This window comes from Pocillopora damicornis, chromosome 12, assembly GCF_964200805.1.
Source record: "Pocillopora damicornis chromosome 12, jaPocDami1.2, whole genome shotgun sequence".
NCBI classification, from domain to species: domain Eukaryota; kingdom Metazoa; phylum Cnidaria; class Anthozoa; order Scleractinia; family Pocilloporidae; genus Pocillopora; species Pocillopora damicornis.
In genome coordinates, this window is record NC_142681.1 from 2275363 (window position 1) to 2291656 (window position 16294).

At 35.2% G+C, this 16294-nt stretch overlaps 1 protein-coding gene and 1 long non-coding RNA gene across 2 annotated transcripts; both read right to left on the bottom strand.

Annotated features, from left to right (window-relative positions):
• Window positions 1-1061: 1061 nt before the first annotated feature.
• On the bottom strand, window positions 1062-6537 carry LOC149036068 (uncharacterized). The gene is made up of 4 exons (XR_016182009.1): window positions 6395-6537; window positions 5249-5353; window positions 4296-4386; window positions 1062-1282 (listed from the first exon to the last, which is right to left on the bottom strand). It is a non-coding gene; the product is annotated as an uncharacterized LOC149036068 (long non-coding RNA).
• Window positions 6538-6833: 296 nt separating this feature from the next.
• LOC113665523 (synaptic vesicle 2-related protein) lies at window positions 6834-15953 on the bottom strand. Its single transcript, XM_027181232.2, has 16 exons — window positions 15550-15953; window positions 14534-14631; window positions 13835-13933; window positions 13252-13323; window positions 13040-13164; window positions 12476-12539; window positions 11907-12032; window positions 11365-11493; window positions 11169-11245; window positions 10939-11030; window positions 10185-10280; window positions 9806-9917; window positions 9185-9266; window positions 8645-8734; window positions 8108-8221; window positions 6834-7980 (listed from the first exon to the last, which is right to left on the bottom strand). Exons 1-16 carry the CDS (start codon window positions 15671-15673, stop codon window positions 7972-7974), a joined length of 1509 nt encoding a protein of 502 aa, XP_027037033.2. The 5' UTR covers window positions 15674-15953; the 3' UTR covers window positions 6834-7971.
• Between the last annotated feature and the right edge of the window lie 341 nt (window positions 15954-16294).

The window sequence follows — 16294 nt, forward strand, 5'->3', positions numbered from 1 at the left end:
ATGCCAGAGTACCTCGATATTTTTTGCACCAAGTATTTCCCCTAAGTTTATTCTTTTATTTTTCCATTACTCCTTGATATCGTCTTGAAATTTTCAGTATTTGATTATGCAATATTCTTATCCTCTCTAACTTTCCCGGAGCGTTTCATTTCTGATTGGAATCAGTTTTTACATTTTTTTTTAATGCGGGCTTTACACCGATAACAACATATAAGTCGATTTTAATTTACCTCGGGTTTTCATTTGCATGCTACAGGGCGTGTAAACCAACAAGTTTATGACGTATTCGACAGTGATTGGTTTATTTTCCTAATCCATATTCATAGTCTACTGCAGAATTTGCGCCAAACCAACCCGGCTGTGAACGAGTGAAGACACGGTACTGAGCAAGAAGTGAGTTTAACCAAAAGTTTGCTTGATGTCAGAAAGCTGAAGGCATAACTCAACCTTGTCACACTCAAAAGTGAGTTTTGTTCTCGTATAAATTGTTGGTTTAATTTTATTCCCCTTACTGCGGTCGAAATCACCAAACTCTCTGAAAACGTGCGCTCTCGAGTCGCTTGAAGCTTCACCTGAATTCGTTCGTAATTCAAAACCAACTAACTCTGTTCTAAAGATACAACAAAAACTATGTTATATTTTGGGTGAAAATACCTTTAATCAAGTCTTTAAATATTGTATAGAAAAACATTGAGTCGTGTACATATCAAGTGCAACGCAGCCACGTGTGTTTGATGTTTTTGCTTTTCTAAACACACAGAGGAACTGCGTCGGAAATTTTCCCAGTAGTCTTGTCCAAAAGTTTCTAAAATAGATTGTACACTTTGTTACCACCCAGGGCCTCATTTTTTGGCCTGAGATACCATTCGTGCTTGAAGTTTATTTTATTCGTGTTCCTTTTAAAACTTCAAAACAATTAGCCAAATGAGGAGTAAATCTTCTGCTATTTCTGTTTACAGGAAACATGGAATAAAGTCAGAAGAAAGGAGGACAAAATGGAATCACCGAATCTAGAAGAAACTCGGCAAAGATAAGACAGAATATATTTCTTATACATAAGAGATTTGCCGTGGTACTGATGTTGAAGTTCTGCACAAGTTAATATTTTTCATTCTTAAAAAGAAAAACAAAACAGAAACGAAAGTAAGATCAAACAAAATTAAACAAAAGATTTTAAGCATGGGTGATCATCCCACTGAACGAATTTAACTTGACAGTCTTGACGAGAAAGGGTAGATCCAACAACCTCGTCTGATTGGCAATCTTTTCGCTTTACAACCATCTAAAAAACACAAATCAGTTACGAATGACTTTAGTTCTTGAGCTTTGCCCTTCGTGCAAGCTGCAGTCATTAGTACCATAAAGTAGATATTTTTAACAGTTTAAGGTGGCACCATAAGAGAAACGATACTTTCAAGAAAAATCTGAACATACCAACTTAATTGAGAAATGTTCTAAAAAAGGCCCCTGGCCTTTACTGAAAAGAGCAAAGTTTCCGCACAGCCCCATACTATTGTAAAACAAATCTGTTTTCCCAACGGAAATGTATTGTTTTTGTCATTGTTTTCTCTGTTCAAGAACTGAATGCATAATGTAGGATGGGGCTGTGCGGAAATTTTACCCTGAAAAGTAATAATTTCCTTGGAACCAAAACATATCATTCCACGGGCTACTCGTTGAGACGTTAAGCACCACTTTGTGGAAAGACGGCAAGTGAAGGTTAGTGTGTAAAATTGTGTCAATACATCAGTCAGTGCCACCTTAAATATTTAAAATGACAAGAGAACACTGGCAACCAAACCTTGATTTGGCAAAAAAATATTATTCAAACAAGTTCATTCAATTCGCGTAAAAGAGTAGCTAGTTACTAACGATCTGAGCAGGACCTTTATTGCCTCTGTTACGCTACGTGTACTAATTCCTTACTTTACATTTGACGTTGTTTACAATGACAAAATTCGACAACCATCTTAAGGAACACGTACAGTATACGAAAGAAGTTGAAGACATCAACTTGGGATTGATTGTTAGCGACGGACAACGGTTTACTAAAACTGACACATACTGACGGATTACTTCAATTATCACCCTGCACCTTGATCTTTCAAAAGGCTATGATTATTTGGAATCTGCAGCGACAATCGCTCCTAATTGCGAAGCACAGGGAAATTAATCAGACGAAAACAGATACCTTGAGATTTTTTTTTTCTTCCACGACGACAACCTAATAGGACTTTGAAATCTACTGATCAGGCCGCAATGTTTGCGGGCGCGTCAGAAACCATCTTCTGTACTCTACATCCTACAAAGTACGACATATTCTGACCAGTTACCGTCACTGACACTCGGCTGATACTCACAAATTTAAACTAGTGGCTGTTATATACTATTGATAAAAAACAAGAATAATTTGCTTAAGGTTTTACGTAAAGCCCACTTGCCAACGTTCTCTTGTTGCTAGTTTAGCGTATTAAACCCCAATGTCTGGCTCAGAGTATTTTAAAATAAATTTCGTTTAACAGCGTTGATTTGACGTTATACAGACCACTCACAAATATTATCATATAGGAAACAAAACTACTAACAAAGAAAGTTTCCCGTGAAAATTAGACGATTAAACAACGAGTGGAAGCTTAATATTACTTTAGAACAGAGGACCACCAAAGATTCATTTTCTCATGACCGATGGAATTTTTGAAAGCTGTAGTGATCTACAAAACACGATAACCTCCCAAAATAAAGAAGTTTTAAGAATCTGTCGAATTCAAGAGAAAAGAAGTAGAGAATTTATTCAGTTCAAGTTTTCTGTGAACTAATAGTTAGTCATTATTAGTTCACAACGTACATGAAAATTAGGATCCAATTATCAGTTTAGAAAAAGCTCCTACTTGACGGTGCTTATAAATTGTTGTTCGGCTGGAAAGAATCTGATTTATTAGCACATATTAAACAACTGTTTCCCTATGAAATTTGTCTGTTCTTGTACATCGCTCATCTTCATGTTACCCAAGGATTGTAATTCGAAGACCGGAATAGAATTGCTTGATGTTTTCGATTTCATAATGGTCTGTATAACCCATTTCAAGTTGTTGTCGCGGATGATAACAATTCGCACAAGATATAATATTCTTTGAGCTAGTTATAGGGTTTTAACGTATTACTTGTAAATAAGAAAGACCTCTTTCAGCCAACGATTAATGAAACAAAAGTGTAGGAAATTTTGAAATCGGAATTTATTAGTAAAGAAAAAAAATTTGACTCGAGAAATTCTCTGATTGTCTGAGTATTTGCGACCAAAAGAGAAGAAAACGGTTCAAGATTATTTTGGCTCCAACACATCAATTCTTTCTTAACAAATACTGATCAGTTCGCGTCAAATTATACTGTGCAGCAACACAAAAAAAGATATGGCTGAAAAATGTATTTCTTGTAACAACATGGCAAGCTATATTTATCATTTTTAAGTAAAAAATTTAAATTGGAAACACGCCAGTTCGCAGTACACAAAAAGAAAAGCTTGCCTTGTTGCTCATTGTAAGAGTAGAGTGTATATCATTTTGTGCAAAAAAAATTCAAAGACAAATTACTCGGAGAAAAAAAGTCTTCAACGCTTACGAGAGGCTGTTTCAAAGTTTTCGTGACCAAAAATTTTGCACAAGGTGATGTTCGCATCAATTTTGGCCGAAAAATTAAGAGGAACCCGTTTAAATTTTCTGTCGAAAATGTTGTCAGGGGAAACTCTGTGCAAATTGCTCTAAATTTTCCCGCCAAAAGTCTTATATATTTGAAAAAACTTTAGTTGACACCTTTTTGATTATTGAAAATCATTTAACTAATTAAAGGAAATAAGAAGAGAAGATAGTTGACTTGTATACTTTGAGAACGAAAATAAAGATTAGAAATACAAAGGCAAACAACATCGTCGACTTTATTTAATACCAACAATAAAAATGTTATTTTAAATATTCTAATTGCAAAAAAAAAAAAAAAAACAGCGCATGCGTATTTTAAGCACCCCGTATTTTTTCTAAGTTTTTTGGCGGGAAAATTAAAAGTTTTGAACAGAGGTTTGCCTTGAAAAACGTGAGCAAAAAACAACATAAAAATTCAATTTTATTCCTGAATTTATCCTAAACCCAAACTTCTTGAACTTTCGCGACGGTCTGTAATAAAATTGGGTTAATTTGCATCCTGAGAATGAAAATATTTGCGAGAAATTTTGGATGATAACAAGCATAGCTGCAACTCGTTTCAAATGTCCGTCGAAGTAGAAACTAGTAAGCGTTGTTTTCTACCTTTGCTGTAAAATTGTCTGTCGCTTGTGAAATTGTTTTTCTTTCTTGTTCTTTGAGTCTTGCTTGACTTGAAATACGGTGATCCAAAGAGCTGTGAAAAAAGAACAGTTAAAAATAAGCTCTGGGCCTAAATAAGTACATGGAAGCAAACGATAATAAGAAAACCAAGTAAGATTATAAACTAAACAACCTAAATAGCAAATAACGAATCTTAGAAAAAAATTTAACAAAAATTTACATTTGTTCTACAGGTGCACAAGAATTTGTAAATATGGTGTTCCGTAAAAGCCTGAATACGCTGTAACTTTATTGAATAAAACCTAAAGGTTGTCTTCCTGTATCGTTTACAATATAAAGATCACGTACTTCTAAATAGTCTTATACGATCAATTTCTAATATCAAATTTCATAAAGTTTCGCTCAGCGAGCGACGTGATTACTTAAACATTTTCTTTATCTGATTATCATGTTAAAAATTGCTTGAGATATGATTAAGAAAACACGGACTTCAAATTATCACAAGAGCTGATGTTGATATTTGTTTTTCGGCAAGATTTTGGTAGAACCCCAGTGTTGACTATGCATACATTTATTTGCTAAAAAAAAACAATGGCGAATGGAAAAGTTTACCTTTGGGAGTGATGCTTTGTTTTAGAATAGTTGTGGGATATGCGGAAATCTTTTCTGTTTTTCCTCTTCCACAAATAATATCATTTACGCCTTCTTGTTGCCAGCGTCTCTTTTGATAACCCGACAACATCTCTTTCCACTTCCGCAAAAACTTACTTATTTCTCAGACCGGATAAAGAAACAATTCAGTGTTCTCGTTCATGTGCAAATACAGACGAAAACATTTACCCAATAAAGCACCCATTTCAAAACGTCGACAAGCTCTCTTTAAATAACGAGAAATACACACGACATTACCAGTTTGAATGAAATAACCAACTTACCGTTTGAAGGGTAACCATCCTAAGAGTTTCTTTGCCTCCTCAACAGATCTGATCTTTTCTCTAGGACCAGTTCATCCCCATCATATCGTCGCCTCTTCACACAGACTGTACAAAAGAACGTGATTGTTAAATGATGACGCTGGCCGTGTAAAGAAACTTAATTAAATAGAGCTGATTACAGCCTAAGACTTGTCAAGAGGGAAATAACCAAAATTCATTTCATTAATTTCTTGGTAATGTCTGCGTTCCCACACGTATTTTTTGAGGAAATTAATGTAATTACCAGTATTTCCTGTAGAATTTTCTCTTATACGCCGAAATCCGTATGTTACAAATACATTTGCAGACCAGAAAACTTGAGACTGTGAAGATAAAAACCAAGTCTACTCTTCGGTAAAGGAACAAGAGTTGTCCATCTTAGACATAAGAAACCCAACCAGTAATACCACATTTTCAGATCCGGTTAAGAAAATAAAGTTTTAGTGAAAAACAATCTCATTGCTGATAATCACTGTATAGAGGAATTTCTTAATAGTTCTTCGGTGCATAATGTCTCGTTTTCCAACCGCTGAATTAAATAATTCACCCTGAATGGACAAAAAAGGATTCCTTTTGCATTTCTGACGGCTAAGTTTAAATAAAACTGAAATGACAGAGAAGGTGGGTAAATAAATTGATGATGAAATAATTGTTCATCAAAAATTTTCATAGCGACTTTTGATTCTTCATTTCTTGTCACTTAAATTCAAGTTTGCATACGCTATTATCACCTTTAGAGATTTTTCAAAGACTGATATAAATAAAAAAGAAACCGATCAAATTCAAAAGCAACAAAACTTTGCTGAAGTAATATTTTCTTTCGCTCACTGTAAGCCTGCAATTACCACCCCCACATTTCTCTGAAAAAGATGTCAAGGAGAACTCGTTATTACTAGGGTCGGGTTTTATTGTGATCCAAGTGATCCCATAATACCTCCCCCCTCCAGGGATCTTCTGATCTCACTCCTCCCACATAGCAAACTAAGATGATTGAGTCCACCATTCTTATAAAACCACTAGTTATTTCTAAGGACTAAAACTATCCGTTACCAACAAAACACACTAACCATTCACCAAAACAAACGTCAAGAATACAGTATGAGTTACCTTCAGAGCATTTGTTTCCAAATCTTTGACTTTCCTCGCCATGTCATGTCCACGTGCAGGTGGTTATTTACCTGAGGCTGTGTTCTTTTAGGGCCACAATTCCACATTAAACAGTGCACTTCTTCTTCCAAACATACTGTTTCCCTTACAACGTCGAAAACGTTCACGTAAGAGAGCTCTTTGGCAGGCTAACGACTTAAGATTGTCTGCCATGCTCGTTACACGTTGATAGACGATGAGTAATTCAACATTAATTACCTGTAATTTATTCAAAATAATTTTCTTTGCGTTTCTGGCCGAAAACGTGCGAACCCTTGTTTGAAATGCAAATCAATAAGAGGTTGTGTTTTGACTTCGACAAATAAGATATCTTAGTTAAGAAAAGCCAGATCTCATAATCTGCGCTTCAGATATGGAACAGAAAAAAAGGACAGAGTAATAAAGTAATCCCACCAAATATTTATTTACAAAACCCTCATCAGAAAGTTGACACATCATTCTTACTTTAAATATATTTATAACTAATATTTTACAAATATATTTCAAATCTAACGATTAATATTCTTGAGTCCAGTTTCTACAGAAAATACCATATTTTAATCATACAGTATTCTCAGAATTCCTCAATCTACAACACTACTAATGGAAGAGATTTCGCCCATGATTGCCGCTACGGATTCATATCAAAGGTAATCAAAATTCAATTACACCGAACAGAATTTAAAATTAGTTTGAGCATGCATATGCTGCTAAGCAATAATAAAATTTAAATAAACCTTTTTATCACTAATTTATTATTGATTTTCCAAAAAATAAAAATTGGCCAATGACGCAGACGCCTGCACCTCGTGTGACAATTATTCGATCTCAGCAAATTTTCTCTTCATCTTTGAGCTATTAGTAAACAAAGACACTACAACAGGTGAGATATGTTCCTATAGCGATGATTTCTAGTTTTTTCCCGCCGCTAATTCTTACCTCACTATTATCATACATTCTAAATATTTCTTACAGCACCTCGACCAAACCACTTTGCCACAATGACAAAAAATATTAGCGGGCTTTTAAATAACTTAAAATAAAGCCCTTGTTTTAGTGGTAGACCTTCATTTAAATAGTATAGTGTCACAGTCAAACACGGTTAAGCTATATATATATATACACGAGAAAAAAATGTAAACCATTTTTGACCCCCCCCCCCCCCCCCCCCCACCCGTGTGCTATTTCTACAAGTTCAAAGTTAAAGGAACAGGGTCTGAGGACGTGAAACACAATAAACTGTTGTTGGATAATTTAGTTTTAGCAAGTGAGTTGAGAATGTCAATTAGCAAACCGCTAACGCTGAAAACGTCAGCTTTAGGACCTCTCTGCTGTGGCCAATTTACCTTATCAACCCAGTAGATAAAACCAAATTATCTTGTCATATCCCATTGAGCAGCACCACAATTTCTTTAGAAACTTACCCCCTTAAAAACCATTGTTGATTGTGCATTTATTTTTTTCGGAAATTTAAATACTTTGTAAATCAAACTACTAAGTATTAAACTATGGTGTTCTAAGCAAGTAGAGTCATTTTGTCACATTTCCTAAAAGAAAAAAAAAAGAAAACGAAAAAGGATAGTTTCAACGTAAAATCAATTCGTAAAGCACTAAAAGAATTCATGAAATACCTCGAACATTTTTACAACTTGGAAGGCATTTGGATGCACTCACCTGCATAGGTCGTCCCTTTGTTTCATATGGAAGCAGCAGTGTTGCAACTAAAGACATCAGGCTTAAGGATATATAAACAACAAGAGACAAGTTCCAGGACACTCGCAGCAATACCTGCAGCACCAACATGGAGGAAAAAAAATACTCAAATCACCATTTAACCCATTACACTCAAACATTAGAATTCATATTCACCACACTGTTCTTGTTACACATCTTATGATACTGACAAGGAAAATTTGTTTGACAATCAGAAGCTTCTTAAACTGTTGATCCTTTCCTTCATTCTCACATTCTTTCCATCTTATTCAAGGAAGAAACTGGGTGAAAATGAGTGGAGTAATCATCTAGCAGTAACTGACTGAAGAGGACAGGCATGGAAAAGTAGAAGGTAAAGTACCCTTGCTCTAACAAGCTTTGCACCAACATTATTCGCAGGAGGCCATTGTACAACTGGCAGTGAGGGACAAGCCTTGAATAACAGTTTGTAACTGAAGGGTCTAATGGGTATGACAGCTCCACTAATCTGTCTCCTACCTGAGCTATGTAAGGTGTTAACATTCCTCCAAAACGAGCCCAGGTAGAACAAAAGCCAAATCCTAATGATCGGATGACTGTGGGATAAACCTAAAATAAACCAAAGAGCAAACACCAGTGCAGAAATTTTACATGAAGTGTCTCATTAAAGACTGGATTACAAAACTTTTGTTCTTTTCACTATGATCTTTTTGAAGGAATAACAGCAACTTTAGGATCACCCTCAGGGGGTGGATAATTCCACTAAAAATGTCATACAAGGAAAAAAAATAATTATCCCGTAAAAGTATTCATGTAATAGCTCTCCACACTTTTCCTTGAGAAGAAAAAATTGAAGGAAGAATTTCCATCAAAAGAAAGAAATTCCATGTGGAAAATTTAACCAAGGGAAAAAACCATGCAGCTCAAGAAATGGTAAACCAAATCTAAAATCTTTCCACTGTTTGTCTGCACTGGTTCTTATTCATTACTAAATATACGCAACAATTGGTAGCAAATTACAATTCCAAACTGCAAATATAACTAATGCAAGAGCCTTACCTCAGGGGCATAAACGAAAAACCCTTGGAAGACACCTAATGACATCCCACGAGCCAGGAATAAAAGTACCAGCAGTAAAGTTCTGTTGAAGGGAAAAAAGTTCAGTTGAAGGGGAAAAAGTTCATTACAATTGTGTTTATAAAAGCACAAATGGTTGATAACATGAGCAAGAAATGGTTGGGTCATAGTTTCAAATTCCACACTTAATTGTTGCTGTTTTTTGAAATACTTGGCTTTTATCATCACACTTATAGCATTCAATTTTCAGTCCATCCCCTTCTCTATGAGGAAATCCAAGACTTGGGATACACTTATAATCGACTGCTGGAGTACCATATTTGTTACAAAACTGACATGAGTCCTTGGTACCATTCTACATAATCGTACATTTTAACCCTTTAACTCCCAGAAGTGATTAACATAAAACTTCTCCCTACAATATCCATACATTCTTCAACAAACAGGTCATGAGAATATTCAAACTTATCAGGTAGAAGCTGCTATCTTGATCTAGCACCAAGTTCTCATTACTAATTTACAAGGAAACGTGTAGCAGCTACAGGGTAGAATTAACAATTAGATCTTGGGTGTTAAAGGGTTAACTATATTGACAGCACTTACCTTCCTGTGCAAATAAACATGAGTCCCAAGCATGCAGCTATTATAAAGAACTCTACAGCCAAAGTTTTTTTTCTACCAAGCCTCTCCATAAAGAGCATTGTAAACAATATTCCTGACAAAGAGAGAAAAAGAGAAACCTTTGACAAACTTATTCAACATAAAACAAACATGGATTCTTCATTACTATAGGCCTTTTGAGTAAGAGCAGAGTTACTGGTAAAAGCTTGCCTTAAATGTCAACTCCAGTGGTCAAAAGGTTACAACCCTTAGTTACTCAGTAGTAGCAGTTGTACCAAATTGTAACCACAAGGTAGTAAGGAAATACTGTGTAGACTTTACAGTAGGGAGGGTGGAGAGAAGAAGGATATTATGGACTTACCAGGATACTCTGCAACTGTTGTCCAAAGAAGATTCATATAATCATTGACTGTAAGAAGTTGGCAGCCACATTCAGTAGTAGCAGTAGACAAACTCTCTAACAGATATTAAGAAGGAAAAAATTCTGAAGATTAATACAACAACAAAATGATAGCACTGTTGACAACCTTGTCTTTGAGGTTGCATGATTTTTAGCTATCCATTCTAACAATACTTTATGGTTTAACATAAAGTACATCACTAGAAGCAATGAGCAAAATGTCTGCTCGTATTATATGTTAAACATATTGTTGCATTAATCTGACGATGGTAATAGCTGCAAGAGGTAAATGCACATGAAAAAAAAACAACAACAACACAAAGAAAACCAATTGGGCATCATTTACTACTTTGCATTTGAGCTGCAAAGTGGTGAGGTAAATATCCACCACTTTCACCCACATCGAGGTGAATTATTGTTCAACTATTTGCCACACAGATACCAAAAAAAAAAGTTTCTTTCTGTCAATATACTGAGAAATGGTCAGAAATAAAACTATTGATGTCTGATGATGACTGCTCAGAGGTGAATAGTACTTGTTATTCACTTCCAAACAAGCCAATCAGCATGAGCAAAAAACACTAAGTCTATTCACTTGTGTGGTATATACTTATAGTAGTTATTTCATCTCTGAGTCACACCAAGTGAACCTCTAGATGTTGTGAATCATTCCCCTAAGACTCTCTGTCTTGATCTTCACATTTAAGAAACAAACCTAGATCACAAATACTTTCATCTGGCCTGACTTGCTGAAGAACTTGGGCTGACATCAACACAACACCATAGTACAAAAATCCAGAAGTGAAACTGTCAGAAGAAAAAAAAGACCAGAAATGAATAAAATTTATTTTACTTGTGAAATGTTTGATTGGCCTTTCCTTCAAGCTGATCCACAAGGGACTTGTTAAACATTGACAACAAGTAAACAAAAAATGATTTACTCACAAAGTTAGCCAGAGAAGAAGGGTTGTCAATCTATATTCTGAGTTAAAAAGAACTTGGATTTTCACTCGTTCAACAGTCTGAAAACAAATACAGTGAAAAACATAAGTAAAGGAAAAGGAAGCAATATCATCAGTATCAAAACATGTTGGATATAACCAGTCGCTAATTGGATTAATACTTCCTGGAGAATATGTACCTGTGTTTCGATTTTAAGAGTTCCTGGTGGAAGCTTGGAGCCATTGATTCTGGCCATGCGCTCTAATACCTCCATTCCTTTTTCTTTTTCACCTGCAGTAATCAGATACCGAGGTGATTCTGGCAACCACTGGGAAGAAACAAATATCTCCAGTTAATTATTTCATAACTTGTAAATGTGTTATCACTTTGTAAAAATTAACAATTCATTAATTATACCATGGGTGGTTTCATCATGCAATATTCCCAATCACAATGTTTTTACTCTATGACAGACCATTTTATCTGACAGCTTTGTTTTGAATAACTATCAGTACTCATGCAGTAAAACCAACATTTCAAACTAGTACATGTAGCTTAAAATTTGAATAAATTTAAGTTTTCATAGTAAGAACAAATCTGGAGAGAACATCTGACTCTCAGAAAGGAGTATCTAAAGTGAAATCTAGGATATACTGAGATAAACTGTGACAACAGACTCAGCTGTTTCAAGGAATAGAACGTGAAATATAGCATTTGGAACTTTTCAAAACATTTACTTACCCTACATAAAATAATGAATATAATAACAGGGACTGTTGCAATAGCAGTCATCCACCTCCAGCCAAGTGTGGGCATGACAATAAGTGCTACAACTACCATAAAAGTTGATCCAAGTGCCCAGAAAAACTGGAAACAGACAAAAACACTCTGAGTAAGCAACTTATATTTCAAAGGTAAAAATTTTTTTTCACTCCCATGTCATTATTATGTACTCCAATTTCCTATTTTTTACTTTGGGGATTCAGATCTTTTCACCTCTAGTGGTGCAGCTTATTAAAAAGCTTTTGTTGGCTGGCAAAAATTTAATAGTAAGTTGTAGCAAGGCATTGCTTTATAGCTGCCTTCTGAAGCAAAAAGATAGTAACAAGTGGTTACCTCTTAACAGAGAGTAAGGAGGTGAATACAGTGTATATCACCCTTAAAAAGTTCAGAGCCTAAAGCAAATCTCCAATTACATCTTAGGTCTTTTCTTTGTTAGACTGTGTTTTAATTTGATGTTCTTACAAAATACTTTGCTGAGGGTAGCAGACAACTCCACTTTGTGTCATGTAGTAAAAAACAATACTTACAGCAAGGCACAAGATAATGTATGACCTCAAATGGATGGGAAGAAATTCAATTAGAAGTGTGTACCTATGGATACAGAGAGAAACAGACTTTCAATTCTTGGTTTTCAACCTTCCAAATCATTAAATGGTCCTATATAGATCACTACTCTAAATTGAATCAATAAACTTTGGAATAGTGGGCCATTTCTTGGATTTGAATGGTTATTGAAACAGGCCTTCATAAATCATTCAAATTCTACATTCATGTGACAGTTCTCTTTTGTTTAGTTTATCATCTCTCACTTACTGGATATAACACATACTTTTACTTAAAGAGGGTAAGTTTCTAGAGAAACTGAGGTGCTGCATCAGTGGGAGAGTATAACAGGGTAATTTATTGTTACCAACTGAGTTGAAAATGTGAATTGGCCACCGTAAAGAGTTTAAAGGCTGATGTTTTGAGTGTTAGCCCTTTCTAAGAGCAATTGGCAAAGGCTAGCCTTAAAAATCTTTACGGTGGCCAATTTACATTAATTTTTCAACTTAGTTGATAACACTAAATTACCCTGTTATATTTTTACTTGCATTGTTGGTATACCACCAATTCCAAATCCCACCAAGCATCTTAATGCAACAAGCCAGAAGTAGTGCGGTGAAAAAGAACTGATGAAACCAAAATAGAACAGCCAGCTTGCACTTATAATAATCATCTGAAAGTGAAAATCATTTCAAAGGTTTAATCCTTAATTTACAAAGCTGCAATGTTGCAACATTGTCACCCAATCATGTTAACTTACACTTTTTCGTCCTAAATTATCAGATAACCAGCCCCACACAGGACAGCCAACAGACATACCAACAAAAACAATCTGCAATCACAAGAAGAAACAACTGTTAAAGCTACAGAAGCAAAATAAAGAGGTTCAAAATTGTGGAAAAGCACAGGTGTGTGGAACCCTGAACTATTTAATTGGTACAAAATCAAAAAACAACATTTTAAGAATATATCTGTTCAGGAGAAATATACTTTGAGTCTGGCTTTGGTTCCATCTGTTATACAGTACAGTTGCAAAAATCATTTTTTTGTATGAAGGTAATCTTGCATTACACTGGAGAAATATAACTGCCACACAAAATAATTTGCAAATGAATCAAATATTAAAAACTATGACAATTTAAACAAAGATATTTTCAAAAGAATTCTTAACAGAGGGGGACATTACTGATGGCTCTAATTACTAGCACATTGGAATAATACAGAGAAAGTTCATTTTATCCCTCTCACTCCTGCGATTGAAATATCATTTCCCTTTACTGTCTGTCACACATTCCTTATAATTCTTGACAGTCTTTTTAACATAATTATATTAAAACACTCACTGTAGTAATGAAAGCCTCTTCCCATGATGACAAATGCCACAGACAGTGAATTGTTGGACTCAAAACAGCAAGCAACAATAGCTCCAAGGAATCGCACATCTAAAAGTTAGACAATTCCGCAAAAAGGATTCGCTTTTTGACTTTTTTAAAAAACTATTATTATATACTCATTATGAACATAACTAAACAGTATTTACAATACAACACACATTACTTTTACTTCTTATGACACATTACTTCCAAAGACTTCATCTAAAACTATAATTGTAATCACTAAATCTCCTGTGTTAAATTTTTCCCTCCATGGAAGTTTCCAACCACTGTTTTCTGGTGCCTAAGACTTTAGTAATAGACCTTAATATATAAAGTAAAATGTTATCATAATTCAGCTAGTTTGGGAAATTTTGAAATTAGGTAAAATTTGAACCACACCATTAATCTTACTCAAATAATCTGTCACAGACAGAACTCCACTGCGCAAGTGCACCACATAATGTACTGAACAATATCAAAATAATCATGCATAAAGCAAACCTCTGAAACTAATGGTAAGTATCTGTGATAAACCTGTTTCCTAAAATCTTATTTTTACTGATATCATTCTAAAAACAAAAAACAAACAAAAAAATTTTTCTATAGCCTGAGAGGAAATCTCACTTCAATGAAACAAGAAATGTAGGGCTACAAATGCAAACTTACATTGACAAAGCCAGCCATAAGAATAAGTAAGATCTGGAATTTTCCCATTCCAATTGCCTCCACAGCTTCAGACAAAGTGAATGTTTGTTCCACATTTTCTGAAAAAGAGATAAAGCCAAATATTTTTTTCATCCAGACACTCAATCGATAGGTACATAATAGGAACCTTAATGAGTGAATGTCATTACCCTCCAAAACAACGCAAGACCTCATAAAATATGTGAATGGCAGTCAGAATATAAGGCATAAATAATTTGTTGCCACGGTTTCCTGTCTCAGACCAAGTAAATTTTGTTGATTTCAAGTTGATGTTTTGCAGAGGAAGGGAACAAAATGAACAAAGTTTTAAGACGCACTAGATGAGCTATTGATAAGCTCATTGAATCTATTGTTTAACCAAATGCTTAAGATCTGAAATATACTTCAGAGGGACACCCCATAAAATCAAGAGTTTTGGGTTAAGTTGTAGCAATGTATCATTTAGAGCACATCCTCTCTCTCTCGTTAAAGATAAAATGAATAAGAGGAGTACAGTGAAGATGAAGCTTGTTGAAAACATCACAAAATGGTCTAAAATGCCACACACATAAAAGAAAACCAACCAAACAAACAAAAATGCTCTGTCGTGCATCAAGTGCATAATTAATCTCAGTTATGTAACTCAACAATGTAGCTTAAAAACAAGTAGAGATGTTCTGATGTGGTCAGATATTCTGTTGGGAATCTAAATTTGACTTTATAATTGTCAACCTTGTATTAACGTAATTAGATATACAGCTTATTAGACTAACGTTTAACCCCAAACGGCTCGTGTTATGAATATATATAGATACATCAATAATTTAACCAAAATCATGACAACGTTAATTTCTTCCTTGACGGCGTCCAAAAAAATCAGTTTACTAATTTCCTTATCAACCAGTTCAGATGTACCACTAAAGAAAGTGAAGGCGGTCTCCATGATTCCATGAGCTCTTCGTTGCACGTAAACTCAGAATTTTTGACTTATCGCTCACCATTGTTGTCGTTGTGTTCTTTCAGCGACTCGTAGTTGGGACGCTGTGTGCTCGGGGAGCTCAGCTTTTCGCTTCTCGTTACTGCAACATCTTTCAATTCTAGTTCAACACCGTTTTCAGCCATGTCCACGCTAACAAGTAATTTCCCAAAACGGACACGTCGAGCCAATAGCCCGGGGGAACTGTTTAATATTTTCGTGACCTTATAAATGTTGTTCTATGACTCTGCGAGTCGTTTAACTCAGTGAAACCTAAAGCAAAGGCCTGTTAACCAACACGTTGTCCTCCGTGGATTAAACACAATCTCTGGAATCATTGTTGTATTAACAATTCACTGCTAATTTGGAGAACTTCAACGATAACAAAATCCCCGCCATCAAAAGAACAATCAGCTAGACTAAATAGGAGTGGAGACTGGAAAGAGTCTACAAGTGCAATCATTAACCCTTGCGCACAGGTTAACCAATCGGAAGTCTTGAGGCATTGGGATTCACCTGAGATGAAAACGACCACAAAAAAAGATTGGAAGAAAGAAGAATGAGTAACTTTATCCATCACTGAAAACTCGTTTTAAACATAATGGTTGGCTTGTTAGCTCATTTGGTAGAGCACTGCACCGGTATCGCAGAGGTCATGGGTTCAAATCCCGTACAGGCCTGAATCTTTGCCAGGCCTTATTTTCACTACTACTCAAGTAGTGTTCATTATTGCGAAGTAATGAACATATATTCACATTCATTTCGAA